The sequence below is a fragment of the Perca fluviatilis genome, chromosome 20 (assembly GCF_010015445.1).
Source record: "Perca fluviatilis chromosome 20, GENO_Pfluv_1.0, whole genome shotgun sequence".
Lineage (NCBI taxonomy): Eukaryota > Metazoa > Chordata > Actinopteri > Perciformes > Percidae > Perca > Perca fluviatilis.
This window is the reverse complement of record NC_053131.1, coordinates 19,046,054-19,061,557: the sequence shown is the minus strand read 5'-3', so window position 1 is coordinate 19,061,557 and position 15,504 is coordinate 19,046,054. Positions and strand designations below refer to the sequence as shown.

Here is a 15,504-nt window from a genome sequence, read left to right as displayed (position 1 = left end):
CAAATCTGAGCACTCCCAGACACTTCAACCAAAGGAAGCCTCTGGCTAATGGTTTTCATTTAACCTTGCCACCCTGAAGGACACCAAGAAATAACCTGTGAAATAATTGCATGACATCTTAAGCCAGCCCCCGCCACACACACACACACACACACACACACACACACACACACACACACACACACACACACACACACACACACACACACACACACACACACACACACACACCACACACACGCCCGCCCCCCCCCCCCACACACATTCTGAGTGATGGGGTTTGCGCTGCTTAAAATTAAAGGTAAAGTTAATTATTGCTCCTCTTAGGATTTGGCACTATGAGCCTGAGCGTGTCGACTGTCCCTGTACTTCATTATACCCTGACAGGCAGCGTCTCAACCTGCCCCATCTTTTCTTGGTTTCCTCTTTACCATAACTCGAGATGCTTAATCAAGCATTTTACTTTCACTTCGCAGCCTTAAAAATTCTCCACATTGCAAGAATGTACATTTTGTCTTGTCTACTGCAGCAAAAATAGTCCCAATATTATTTCATTGTATAGTATGGGATCCCTTTTTATATGTGCCCTGAGACTGTATAAGGATTAGGACACCTCTGGTGTACTCTCACTGGAGTGGCTTTGAATTCTCCCACTGTGTATATTCAGTATATTGCTGATTATCTCCTCTGGTCCCCAAACAACAGGATATTAATCGTTAAACCACAGGACAAAAAACACAAACACACACACACATCTTAGCATTTCATTCCATGTGCCCCTGTGCTGGGAATATACAGCTGGTCACAAACATTGCTTTGTATTGAGCAGGTAAACTCCTTACATACCAAAGAATACAGATTAAAAATGACATTACATTCATTTGGCAGATGCTCAAGAACAGCAACAGCTGGATATAAAATAATGGACCTTGCCAATAAACAATTAAAAGTGCATGTGCAAAAAACTCATACGCTATACACTACAGGATCTAAAACATCACAAGGTCAGTGCAGGTAGCCTATTTGAATGTATGCTCACCAAGCAAAGCATCTCCCTTATCACAGCATCATGTTTTTAATGTTCACAATTAAATATGCATTCCTCATCTTTATTTTAGCTTAACAGCCACACTGAACACAGTGCAGGCTCAGTGGCTCTTCTACATCAATCTATGTCAGGATGATGGAGGACAGAAAGAGATGAGCACAATCGTGACAAAAAGTGACACTCTTGGTCTCTCCTGAGTCAAGTCACTTAGAAATAAAAAAGATAATAAAAACAGTCCTGTACCCAGGACCTCTGAGAGGCGACCTATCAGGCTCTTGAGCTGTATCTCTCTAGGTCATTCACACACATTTAATTTAACCCAGGCGTAAACATTCAACCAGACTGTAGGATCTCTGCAGCACAGTGAATCCAAATCAGCCTCATTGACAGTCCTGCAAACTCACCAAGAGACTACTGTCACGGTGCAAATTCCCAGGCTGTGTTGCATCTCTTCTGCCACCACAACAGACGGGTGGAAAGCCTCTCAGGCATTTGAACTAGCTGTGTTAAAGATCCAGAGTGATGGGATCATGGTGGGAGATAGTAGTGCATGAAAGTGTGTTTGTATTCTGCTCTGCTTTGCCTCAATAAAACAATCACAACCTTGTATCCCAATTCTCATATCATTTAAAATGTCCGGTGAGTTCAAAGAGAATGGCGAATCGAGGCTACAGTATGGAATGCCACACACAGGAAATAATAAAGTATAACCAGCATCGTGTGTGTGAAGCGAGTCTGTCTGTTTCCTCTTGGGAATGCTAATGGAGGGGCGGTGAGTTCAGTCCATGTAACTCAATGATAGTGTCTGTTCCTCCCAGAGTGAACCGTTCAGACAGACTGTGTGTAGAGTGTAGCATTCACATCCATCAAGTTCATCTATCTTCCTGACTAGATAGAATTTTAGCTATATGGAAAAGCTAATCATGGAAAATCAGTTATGCAGTATACAGCAGCAAGGGAAAACACATAGTGATAAATCTTTTCTGTATCAGATCAATAAATAAGCCAACGGAGACATTTTACATCTAAAAATGATCCGGGATGACTTAATTAGGCTCATCAGGTTAGCCCAAAGATTAAGCTATGTGACTGACATCAGCTGAATCTCTATGATAAATCATTGCCTTATTGGCCTATTGCTTTTATTGCTGCTTTTATTGCTTAAAGTCACCTTGAATGAAAGCTGACTATCTGTCATTAATCTTATTCTGTTATTGGAATGAAGCATCAGTGAACCCCAGCAGTTTTTTTTGCCCAATTTACAATGACATTTAAAGGTGCACTATGAGTTCCTGCATGGTTTCAACGCAATTTCATTTTGGTCTCAAATGGTAGGCATCTCTCATTGATCCGCTAGCTGCCTGCCCCCTGAATACACTGTGAAAAAGCCCGGTCTCAGGAGACAACACAGGGGTCGTAAATGTCAAACAAACACTAGAGGCAAAGGATAGGCACCAAAATACAACAAAGCACTCGAGCCAATCACTGACAAGATGGTTGGGGGAGGGGGTGATTGTTAGTGACAGTTAAGGTCGTTTTATGCTTCTGCGTCGAATCGACGGCGTACCCCTGCAGACCCCTCTGCGTCTACGCCGTAGCCTGACGTGCACCTCTCGAAAAATGTAACTACGTCGCAGCGACGCACGTCGCAGCGACGCACGTCGCTCGGCCGTGGCTTGGTAACATTGCATTTCCCCCGACTCATTTCCTGGTTCTCCTTCTCCATAAACAACATGAAATCAAGGAGAGGGTTAACTTTTCCTGCTAAAGATGTCTCACCTTGGAACGCACAGGGGAGACACTTTATTTCTCTCACAAAATACAAAAACTCACAAAAATAAATACATTTTTAACAGATACTGTCCTGTGAATATTGCCACAGAGATCAGATGTCCCGACCCGGGTTCGGGCAAATATCTTTAGCTCTAACTGTTACTCCATTTTAATTAATTAAAAAAATTTTTTTTTTTTTACATGTTTTTTTTTTTTTTCTTCTGTTTTTTTTTAAGGGGGGTTTTTTTTTTATTATAAAAGCCTTGTGATAGCATTAAAGGATGTTGTTATTAATGAAACAATTAATATTGATATATTATTCATAGTTTGCATAGACACTGAGTCCATTATAATGTGAAATAGCTGATAAGTCCAGTCAAACATAGCGGCATTGCATTCCATCGCATGTGAACACATTCAATATTACATTTAAATGATTAAAACACTGTGCTATTTTTCCAGATTGTCAATATTTGTCATACTGTGGGGTATATTGTACTGTAGCAGAGCATGTTAAAAGCATTATGTGCAGGATGGTATCTATAGCCTCTTTCCGACCAAGTGGTTACAGGAACATAGTTATAGGAAGAGTCCATTTTTTAAACGGGTTCGGTCAGGAAATCTCATCTCTTTGGCAATATTCACAGGACAGTATCTGTTAAAAATGTATTTATTTTTGTAACAGTGTTATTGTTATGCATTGAATACAATAAGGTATATCCATGAAATATGTCACTTAATCAGGAATCGTCAGTTTACCCAAGGATAGTAAAGGGGTCACAAAAAGGTTGGGAACCACTGAGGTCCCCCCTCCCTGTGTAGGCCTACAGGTGATGTGGAAGTTTCATAGTATTTGTGGTTGTCACTCTTCGTTCTTTGCCTTAATATTATACTTCAGGTAGTATTGTTGGACTTCTTGTCAAAAAAAAAGACAACCCTAGCTTTTTGAACAGATTAAACAAACATGAAACATGATATATATTATGTTATTTAGTATTTAGCTTTAGAGGTGCTGATAGGCAGAGCCAGGCTAGCCGTTTTCTAATGTTTCTAGTCATTGTGCTACGCTAAGTTAATCGGCTCCTCACCGTGGCAGAGGAGCCACACAAATGAATTGACAATATTTATACGATTATGATTATCAATAAAAATTCATTCAAGATATCAAGTAAATGTGTGAAACTTAACAGGTCTCCTTAAATTCTGCTACGCTCCCTCCCATTTACACTCCCATTCCTTCACTCCCCTGCATCCTCTATTGTGTGTCCACTCTGGATGCTGCATTGGTTTGTGCAGTGCTGCCGAACTTTGGTGCGCTGGCCATAGAGCGACTATCATCTAATCAGGATGTGGGAAAAACAAGAAAATAACTGTCTGAAATTGTCTATGGTGTTAAATTTTATAAGTAACCATAGCTTTGTGCATTTGTTGCCAGAAGCCATTTAAAAGTACAGGTAAGTGTGGAAAATCTGGCTGAAAATCAAGCTTTAGAGCCATATTCCTGTTTGGGAATATAAAGTTTTTTGATCTTAGAAGATATTTTTCTTAAAGCACCCTGAAAGGGGCCAATGTGTTGTTTATAGGTGGCCAAAGACAGAATAAATGAGAAAAAGAGAAATAAAAGAGAAGAATAAGGCATTAGGATACATAAGTTCATTCTGCCCCGCCCTTCAGTTTACTGTGGGCAGAAAATGAAACAATGAGCTGACAGAGCTCATGTTTCTGCCACTGAAATAGATGGTGGTTACGGAATTGACTCCACACTTTCCAAATGTATTGTTGACGTGGGAAAAAGACGGGAGTGCATGTTTTTATGCACTCGGCAGTCTAGCTGGGTTAAGTAATTTAGGGTCTCCTCGCTTCTGGACCATGTTGTGAAATAAGCAGATCACATAGTGGCCAGCAATTATGTCAAGGGACCTTTGCTGCCTCATTTATTATTAATGTAAAGTAATATAAGTATATTTCTTGGTTTTGGATATTACACTTTAAAGTTTAACAACTTTAACTTTATCATGCTGGACAGCAAAGTCTTTACACTGATATTCCCAGTATCCCAAAGCTGGGATTTGTCAGTAAGTAAGAGCATATTGATTGGGTAATAATGTTTATTGATTGAAAAATATGGCCCTGGTCTTAACCAACATCTCCCGCAGGTTGTACTGCTGAACTAGTTTGAGTGATGATGATAATGTGCTCCTGGAGAAATCCCAATGGGAATGCAGAACCATTAAATGGTCAACAGTCTGCTTGCTAAGTAAGCTTTCTGTTTCTGCAGGCATTGCTAAACCAAGATGGAAAGGAAGAGAGGGGAGGGGAGAAAAAAAGTGCAGAGTCATAACATGATTTTTAGACATACAGGATTGTTTTGGTAGATAAAAAGTGCATGTTCATCTCTGCGGACGTTCTATTTCAAGAAGCCTCATCCACTAAGGGGGGGGGGGGACGACTCTGGCCTGACCCCCAAACACAAAGACACTTCCTGTCTGATCTGTAAAGAGAAAGGCTGCATGTCCCTGGAGGAGCAAGCCTGAGTGCAAAACATGAACTATTGACTATAGAAGGAGCTTATGAACTTTGTCACCACAATACAGATCAGCCATACAGCTTATCTTATAAACAAATGTGAGTCACACCATGATAGAGAGTATTTTTGTAAGAGAAAAAAAAAACAAGAAAAGGAAAAGCGAAATGCAAAGCTATCACACATGTATACACTTGTGAGCTGCCTGACCTTCATTATGTATGAGTGGGAACCTCCGGTAACTCATCCACTCATTCACATGCTGCTACAGCCTTTTAAATAGATTAGCGGAGGCTTTGTCTCGCCCTGCTCTTTCTCACCGTCTCTTTTCTCCCCTCTAAAACCGAGCTCTTTAGGTGGAGTATCAGTCTGTGAGAGAGGCAATGAGAAAGGGGATGGGGTTGCCATGACAATGCCAACTTAACGAACTGTGTCTCGCTTCATGATTGTGGGTTTAATTGGATATCGTTGAGGAAGGACAAAAACACAGTTGAGTGAAGTGACATGAATGCAATGAAGCTCAGTCTCCCTAGCCGACTTAAAGTCATACTCTTTCTTTCTTTGTGTAGTTATTATGAATTTAATGCTGACTATATAAGAGCTGTAGTACATGAAGTGCATGGGGAGTGTTTCAGAGAGTGTAGTGATGTAGTCCATGAGGAAGAGAGAAGGGACTGCTTGGCATTAATGAACACACACATGCACACATACACACACACACACACACACACACACACACTATGCGCTGAATCATTCTTCCACATACAAACAAATTGACTTGGATTCAAAATCAGGTTCCCTTAAATGTATTGCTCCACAGCAAGTTGCAGAATGTTTTGACACAAAGTCATTTAAAACAAAAAGTGCAATTAAAGCAGAGTGTTGGTGTGGTGCACAATTACAGGTTATATCACCACTGGGACTGCAAGCACAAAATAATTGTGCAAGTGTAAGAAGAGGGTGTGCCAATGCTACAAACACACAGACTGTTAATGAGAAAACACAAGTCTAACAAGAACATTCCTGACACACACACACACACACACACACACACACACACACACACACACACACATCTTTGCTTCACAAATAACAGCAAGAAGTTGAAAACATATTGCACAAACACAAAACAAGGCCAAGGTAATATACATTTTTCACAGCAGACGTTTGGACTTGTCATAGTAGGAAAAGCACAGCTGAAATTGATAACCTTAACGATGGCTCAATTCCATCAAGTGTCCCAGTAAGCTATTTCAGTGAGTCAACATGCACAATACCAGGGCCTCTCCTAAGTGGAATGCAGCCATCATTAATGGTTTAATACCAGGGCCTCTCCTAAGTGGAATGCAGCCATCATTAATGGTTTAATACCAGGGCCTCTCCTAAGTGGAATGCAGCCATCATTAATGGGTTTGAATACACCTGTGCATTTCCTACTATGACATGTCAACCGTGTGCCGTGAAAGAGGTCTATTCCACTAAAGCTGGCTCTGCCATCATTACATCTCTATGGTGAAAATATCTGATAAAACATGATGCTTACAAACACACAACCATACAATGTGGCGGTCACGTTTATAACAAAGTATAGGCTAATGTATATCATTAATCTTAGCACTGCATGCAAATGAACAAATGTTCTGTTTTGCAGTAGTGAAAAAAGTTATGATACTGTTAATACCTGGCCATTTCTACTCATGCTCATTCAGTATATTGGTTTTAATTATATAAAGTCATGTTATTTGATGTCTTTCGAGGGCATATACTGGTCATCAGCCAGTTTTTAAAGAATCATTTTCCACTAGCTTGAGCTGTTTACATGTAATGCCCTGCCTTACGTTAGCTCATTTGATTATCTAGTTGCTTTCATTTATTATGTGGTGGAGCTTCACTTCCTTATTTTACTTGAATTTGAAATCACATTAAATTTGAGTGTATTTGTATCAAAATGCTACTTGTGTCAGTGTCAGTATGACAAATCCATCTACATTCAGAGCATTTTAAAGTGATGTTTTGCTGATGATAAGCATATTGCAACAATGATGTAGTGACAGCACAACGCATGGTGCAAAACTTTCTGTCTTGATTCACAAACCTTATATTATTACCTTTCTGTCTTGATTCACAAACCTTATATTATTACCTTTCTGTCTTGATTCATAAACCTTATATTATTACCTTTCTGTCTTGATTCATAAACCTTATATTATTACCTTTCTGTCATTGTACATACTTTTGAAAAGTTCTAATGTTGCAGGAACTCCCTGCCCTAAGTGAAAGCAGATGAGTTGGCATTGGTAAGGTATAGTGCTGCCCTCTATTGGCTACTGCGCCTTGTTGCAAACCTTCTTCAAACTAAACATAACTAGTATATCAGAGATAAAATCTTCAATTACAAAGTCACAACTTCAGAGGAATAATGCAGAATTTATGGTAAAAAAATAAATAAAATCATAGTATAAGTTTAAACAGTTTGATGAATTATGAATATGGTATAACATTCTTCTGTGAATGTCCTTAAATTTGAATTGTTTCTTATGGAAATATTTCCTGTTTTATTAAGGAAATTCAATATATGTATTTACTAAATTGTATCTAAGTAGGTTTCTGGGGAACATACTTTAAACCATTAGGTGGTTCTTATAGACAGTGAATAAATGAAAAGCTGCTGCCAGAGGCTATTGCATAACAATCCAGATAACCAGTAGCTATCTGATTGATCACAATAGCTTAATTTTCATAAACAAACTGTAGTGCTCACTTTATCCTGTCTTTGCAGCAACTTTATTTTCAGATTCATTCATTTACTCTTAGACCATACATTGTGGTATGGAGTAGAAAACATCAGTACAAAGATAAATAGCCAAAATAGATCCTTAACACAAACTAAATCATTTAAAGAGGGGCATGTTGCTCAAAAAGGCAACTAATCCACATACTAGCCTTAAATCATATACAACACAAGTTTAAACATGGACGGGCGGCTTATAAAGCATTTAGGCAAATATTGCTTGTATTTTCACATTCGTGCTGTTAAGGATTTTAATTAATTAAACTTTACATTTTCTGGCCAGCCCCCCCATTAATGTCCAAATTTCCACACCAGCCATCACTGTTCATGGGAGTGTGGAAGCCCTTACAGCGCAAATAGTAGCCGTGTAACAAATAAAGCCTGATAACGTAAAAACCGAAGTAGCACACATTTCTTTTAACGGCACAAATCAGCACAAACGTAGCACAAACGATTGAGACCATTTTGGGGTTGATCTTGAGGTTTGTATTAATACCCAAAATATTTGTAGGTGTAAGTGGAACTGTAATATCAAGTATATGTTTAATATCGCTCATTAACCTTTGCCAGAACACCTGAATTACTGAGCAAGTAAAAAATATGTGAGTCTGATTTGCTTTTCTCTCACCGCATCCTCTCCAGCAGCTTGTTCGCTCTGTTGCTGTGTTTGTTTTACATCTATCTGGAGTAACACAATATCTTTGGCTTATTTTCCAGGCATATTCCTTCCAGGATTCTCTCCACTCTTCATCTGAAATGTCTATACATAACTCTTTCCACCATTGTGTCTTTTTCTTAATTTCCATAGCTGTTGCATTTTGCAGGATTGAATAGATACTTGTTAATTTTAGGGTGCTTTTATTTCTATTTTCTGCTATGAATTGTAATATATAATTGTCTAGCTCCCCAGTGCAATCAATATTATGCAGGGAAAGGTAACATCCTGCCCTGTGTTTATGTTTATTTAGCTTCTTCTGTCTTACAACAAAAAAATACAATGTAGATTTGAATATTTTTAAATATTAAATTTGACACAATAAATGGGTTGTGTCCTATGATCTATTGACAAAATACATCTAATAAAAAAGTGTAATAGGCTATATGTTCATGTCTAGATTGTTAAATGTTTGCACAATGTCAAAATGTGTGTGTGTGTGTGTGTGTGTGTGTGTGTGTGTGTGTGTGTGTGTGTGTGTGTGTGTGTGTGTGTGGTCACCATTTAAGAGCTCTTGATCTCTTTTAAACAGCTAAAGATACCAGTGCAGATAGTGCAGATGCAGGTATTTCGCTTTGAACAACCATCACTGGCCTCATTGTAGTAATTTCCTCAAATAAGATTGCCAAATGCCCCCTTACATCACACTTTTGTCCTTCATGTGTGGAATGCGAATGTGAAAGGGGTGGGGCAAAGGGTGGGGAGTGACGACAGTCACCATTATTCAGTTTCAATTTGCCTTGAGGACTGTAAATCAAGACCCTTCTTTCATTTACAAAGTGGTATTGGCTGATGGATTCCCTGTCTCCACACAATAGGTCAAAATATATGGTTATAATAACGGAGGGTTGGGCCGCCATCTCTCCACCCACATTATCGCCATTTCTATTGTTGTCAAAGAGACTCTGCTATTAAGATAGTTCATGTCTTACGCTACTATCATAGTAACCATGGTCCAGTCGTGGGTAGCGTACAAATATTTTAAAAACTGGATGAGTAGGCACCAAAAAGGGTAGCTAGCAAAAGGCATGATTTCTTTTTTCATGTAAAAACCGGCGCAAATATTGCTTTTTGACACAAGACATACTACAAATGCTCAAACAGGAACGCTTTAAAACGAGAAATTGAGTATATGTTAACATGTTGTTGTCAGTAGAGTAGGCTGCTACCTAAAACGTCACCGATTACGCTAATTCAAAACAAATATATGTGCTACAGCGAAAAAACTAAACAAAAAAAAAACGCCACTCTCGCCGACTCCTATTTAACAATACGACGTATTTTGCTCCTGACGAACGTTAGACCGAAGAGAAAGTGGTCGAGCAGTGAAAATCTTGTCGTGATTTTGTACTCTTTGTTGGATGTGCGCTGTGTATGACAACCGAGCAGCCCGTCGCAACAACAGCAGCAGCAGCAGTGTATTTATCATCGCAGCAGCCGAGGGGAGCGAAAGGAACAGGAGGAAGGAGAAAGAAAGGATTTGCGGACACCGACCAAGCATGGCTACGCAAACGACAGCATCATGCACTGGATCTACTCTTTTGCAGCCAATCAGCGAAATTATCAATCTCCCTGTTGACCAGGTATGTTTTAGGATGGAGAAAATATCAATACACGAACCGCCTGACTTGATAATACATTTTACACAGCACATTCATCGTAGTTAGCTAGCACAAGTGCATATAACAGCAGAGACTGATAATGCGCAGCGCTGTTCTTCCCAAACGTTATCTTAGCCTTTAACGTCTTATCGTTACATTGCGGATTTATGAAAACGAGTGCACAAAATCAATGATTTGTTTCACTATCATCAGCTAGCCCCCTTCCAAAAGCTACACTACAGCTAATCCCTTTTGTCTTTTCCCATCGATGCCCAAAAACCTAATCCAGTGGTTCCTAAACTGTGGTCTGAAGACCCTCGGAGAGGCTTTGATCTGCCTTTCATTGGATCACTTAATCTAATCTGGATTAACTAGTTAAATTTCACCCAAATTAACGTTAGCCATAATAGTGTGTAGGCCGCAATGACCCATCTGCTATATTGTAACAGTTTTCGCATTGCTAAGAAACGGACAACAAACTCTACTTTATGTAAAATGGTTTCCAAAGAATGAAAATGTTAGGAACCTGTAACGTTAGTTGGTGATGAAATCAGATGTTGGAGTTGGCATGACACTATTCAGTTCAAAGGCACCTGAAGCACTATTTGGAGAAAGCCATGCAGTTTATATGTTGTTTTCAGGCAAAGCCTATGTTTTAGAAGTCCAATCCTGTAGGAATTACAGCTCATGTAGGTTTACATTTGCAAACCTAAACCAGGTCAAAAGATAAACATGTGGTTCATGGTTACAGATTACTTTGCTGGTCACCATTGCTCATCTGTAATGACAGCGAGCACCACACCTTCTCTGTCTCTGTCTTTTCACATTTTGAGGCAGCGATGAAATGGGTTGAGTTACCACTGTAGGTGAGATTAGCCTGGAATTATAATTAGCTAGCGATAATTTTCTGAAGTGGAATTCATTGCAAAATGTTTGCATTGCAAATACAATTTCGTTTTCACATTCACAGGCACCACACCTACACAATCGCACATGCAAATGCAAAGTACATTTCCATAGCAATGATTCCAAAGATCACAAGAGGCTGTGGTGGTGTGTGGAAGCGTACAGTCAGGGTTTGTCTAGACAGGCTTCTGTGGATACATAAAAACAACAACACAAATTTTAAGTGCCTCTTTGGCTTGTTTAATTTAAAGATATCCCATATTAACTACAGTGGTGTCCTCCAGTTATTATAATTTTCATTGTTTTAATATGGTGAATTCTAAAATGTCCCTCTAAATGATCTGATACCTAAAATGTGTTAGCCACATAGTAGCAAATATTGTTTTTATTGTAAGAACATCAGGCGGTGTTCTCATGCACTAAAAGTATATTTTCTGGAATGAAACTCAATTTATGTTTCCCAGTATAGTCAATGTGAACACCAAGAATCCACTACCCATCAGTATGAGTAACCCTTTCTTGTATAGAGCAAGAATAGATTTTTCCTCACAAATGAACTTCTTTTTGATTCTTCTTATGCTGGCAATGTTTTACCCTGTGTCATTAGCGGCAGAATCCCTTATTTATGTTACGCTTTCCTTATCAGCATGAGGTCACATACAGATGAGTCTCTTTCCTGCTCCTGCCAAGCACTCTTAGATGCAAGCCTCATGACTCACTCTTCTCTTCGCACTGGAACTCCGCAAAGCCTTGCTGTACATATTTATATTTGTATTCTCAACTCTGTGATAGTAAAAGTTTGCATATTTGAAATCATTTGAAAAAGTGTGACCACCGCTTTTGGATAGAATGATTTTAAATGTAATGTTCAAAATCGTGTTAATTTGCCAATGAACTGTGTGCTCATGTAAACGTGGTCTCTTTATCAGCTCACAATGTACACACTGTGACTAACCTCTTAACTACTTGTCTTGTTGTGGATCAAACAGCAAACGTATGCAACCATCTTTCATTTTCCATACTACCTGCTTGTGCAGACTGGAATGTTTGATTATGACTCTCTCCAGCCCGTGTGAGGAATATTGCTGAGAGAGGATTCACCTTTTTAAAGTGATCTGTCTGCATCATAAACTCAGAAAGAGTTCAAGTGCCTTCGTTACTGTGCCTCTAATAAGTCGAACAATGAGTATACATTAATGGAACCCCACAGTGTCCTCTACTTTGTTGTAATTTGTTATTACAATAAATACTTACAATAAATAAGTATTACACTCATTATTATAATGTCATTTGTAACAGTTTGGAAAAAAAAAAACTTATTAAAAGCACTCTCTAAAAGGACACATAGCCAAAGTTTATGTGAGAACAAACTTGTGTTTTGATTAAGCTGCTGCATCTACAGAGCATGCCACTTTCTAAAGGCCTTTTTATGCTTCTGCGTCGAATCGACCGCGTACCCCCGCAAACCCCTCTGCGTCTACGCCGTTCACCTCTCGAAAAATGTAACTACACGTCGCAGCGACGCACGTCGCAGCGACGCACGTCGCTCGGCCGTGGCTGGGTAGTGTTGCATTTCCCCCGACTCATTTCCTGGTTCTCGTTCTCCATAAACAACATGAAATCAAGGAGGCGGTTAACTTTTCCTGCTACAGATTTCCAGACTGATCTCATAAAGTGGCGTATGTATGACACGCCAATTAGTATGCCGTTTTTGCGTGTTATCAAGACGCATAATCGCTTTTTAGCGTGTTTATCAACGCCGTTTGGCCTCCATTTGACCTACATTACGTGTGAATTTTCGCCATAGCGAGTAGTATGAAAGGACGTAAGTCCGCGGATGGGTAAAACGCAGGACTTTCAGAGAGCCGGGATCGCGTCCCGTGTGTGGTGTTTTTCAACTGTTTTTCTTCTTTTTTTTGTTAATTGTTTTTTTTTAAGCCTTCCTCAATGTTTCTTTCCTAAACCCAACCATTTATTGTTTTCCGAAGCGTGTGACGTTGGTCACCGTCGTGTTTTTTTTTGTGTTACTAAAACCTTTCCCAATGTTCTTTTCCTAAACCCAACCTTTTTGTTTTGTTTTTTAGGACGGCACGTTCTCGCGATAAGACGCGTGTATGTTTACATCCGCTGTATACAGCGTAGACATACACGTGGATAGCTCAAAATGCGTACAGATAACGCGCCATTTGGCTTTAGGAAAGTGGCGTGTATGTTTACGCAAAGTCATGATGCCATGTTGAGATTTCCCACCGTGGTCAGAAAACACAGGGGAGACACTTTGTTTCTCTCACTATGACTCTAGAGTCGGTACTCATTCCGAAGCTAATTGCCGTCACTCTCTCACTTCTCCCTCGCTCTATAACACACTCCCCACACACACACACACATGCCGGCTTGACACACACACCAGCGCACAAGTATAAACATCAGGCCACTTACGTTGGCTACGGCGAAAGCTCTGCGTGGAGCCTGCGCAGAACCATAAAACGGCCAATAGTTTTTGCACGTTCTTAAGCTTATTTTATGTCTAGACAGTTTCCATGCCCTTTACTTTAGTGCCATAGCGTTGTAGTCCGAGGAAGTCAAGCAATTGCCATTCAGGAAATGAAAAGTCACCCACTGTGTCATGTATTTGTTTATTGAAACATTCATATTGATTTATTCTTGGCTATGCTTAGTTGTTTCTCTATTTTAAATAAATCTTGGCTGAGTGGCATTGTACAAATGTGACAAATAATCACGAGTCAGACTGCTTTGTTGGACAGGTGTCATCCTTGCGAAAGTGTGGTTTGTTAGCCTCCGGCCAACTGGGTGCCCTACTGTGCCAGGGCCGCTGTCAACACCACAAAAAATCAATACAGCCAATCGGATACAGTATGATCTGTGTGTGCCACGGACATTGACACTCATTTTTATGAAGCTGCTGTAGTGTGGCAGCTCACTGTATGTTGTTAGTACTGTATGTATCCCATGGGAGAGACAGGCCTGGGCATTGGCCTGTGTCAGACTCAGAGCTATAATGGGAGATGTGAAATCTGAACTGACACTGTGCTTCTCCTTCTCTCTTCTTATCTCCCTTTCTTTCTCTTTCTATAACATACACAGCCTGTCCCCTCTCAGTAACATGCTGTTACTACTTTGACTAAGTCATCCTGCATTTTTGTGCACCCAGACTGGTTTAGGGGTTCTGGTATGAAAAATGTGATTTATAGGCTCAAATTACGTATATCTTGATCCCGAACTGTGTCTAACCCAGATTTGGTTGTATTGAGCTGTTGTTCTGCTCGTCATAAACCTTGTGGAGTGAAGGCCATACACAGTATGAAGTGCTGCTCATAGCCTTGAAGACATTGACCTGACAGTGTTCATCAAGAAAATCCTTGACATGTTGCTGTATCTCATCTGGCCTCCCTCCCACCCTTTAGTTTAAACATCCACTTGTTTGGCTACTGCTGTAGAACTGTATATGTCCACTGGACTCGCAAAAGATAAGTTTAGTTATATTTAAGATCACCACATGGCACGCAAAGACTTACTGTACTGTTTTTTTTTTTTATCTCAATCCCTTTAGGACTAGAGCTGGCCTTGTGACTTAATCAGGTCCAATTGGGTGGAACTTTTGCTGTCAGTGTGGATGATGCATGTTAATATCACACTGGTATTCTTTTCATGCTGACATAATTTGTGCTGTGCTGCAAGGATTGCCTTTAGGTCCATTTTTGTCCCCCGCCCCCCCAATAGTGCAGCCAACAGGCCAGACATCTTAAAGAATAATATTGAGTTTTATTTGATAACCAGTTGACTCATACAGCCTCATGTCTTGCAGTTATCAAGTGTTAAATTGTCCTATTACATGACTCAAGCAGTCCCTCTGAAATGTAAGAGTCCATGCCAGAAACCTGGGTACTTTTATTTAATTATTCAAAAGGTTCCGAAAGTTTAGTATCCAAGTGAAACATCGGCATTTAGCTATTTATTTAATATTGATTGATCTTAAAATGTTTACTTCCTCCGAGAAGTGACTTTTGTATCTCATTAGGTTGTAGCATCAGCTGAGAAGTCCTGCCACAGCTGCAGCTGTTTCAATATGCAGCCGCTGGGCTGCTGATGAATCCCTCCACTGGCACATATACAATGAACCTTAAC

At 39.8% G+C, this 15,504-nt stretch overlaps 1 protein-coding gene across 1 annotated transcript in view; it reads left to right on the top strand.

The window, feature by feature from the left end:
- The first annotated feature begins 9,997 nt into the window (after positions 1 to 9,997).
- Positions 9,998 to 15,504, top strand: part of mboat2a (membrane bound O-acyltransferase domain containing 2a) — a 47,242-nt gene continuing 41,735 nt past the window's right edge. Inside the window, exon 1 of the mRNA XM_039786569.1 lies at positions 9,998 to 10,434. Coding sequence (XP_039642503.1) covers positions 10,213 to 10,434 — 222 coding nt within the window. The 5' untranslated portion in view covers positions 9,998 to 10,212. The remainder of the gene's footprint in view (positions 10,435 to 15,504) is intronic.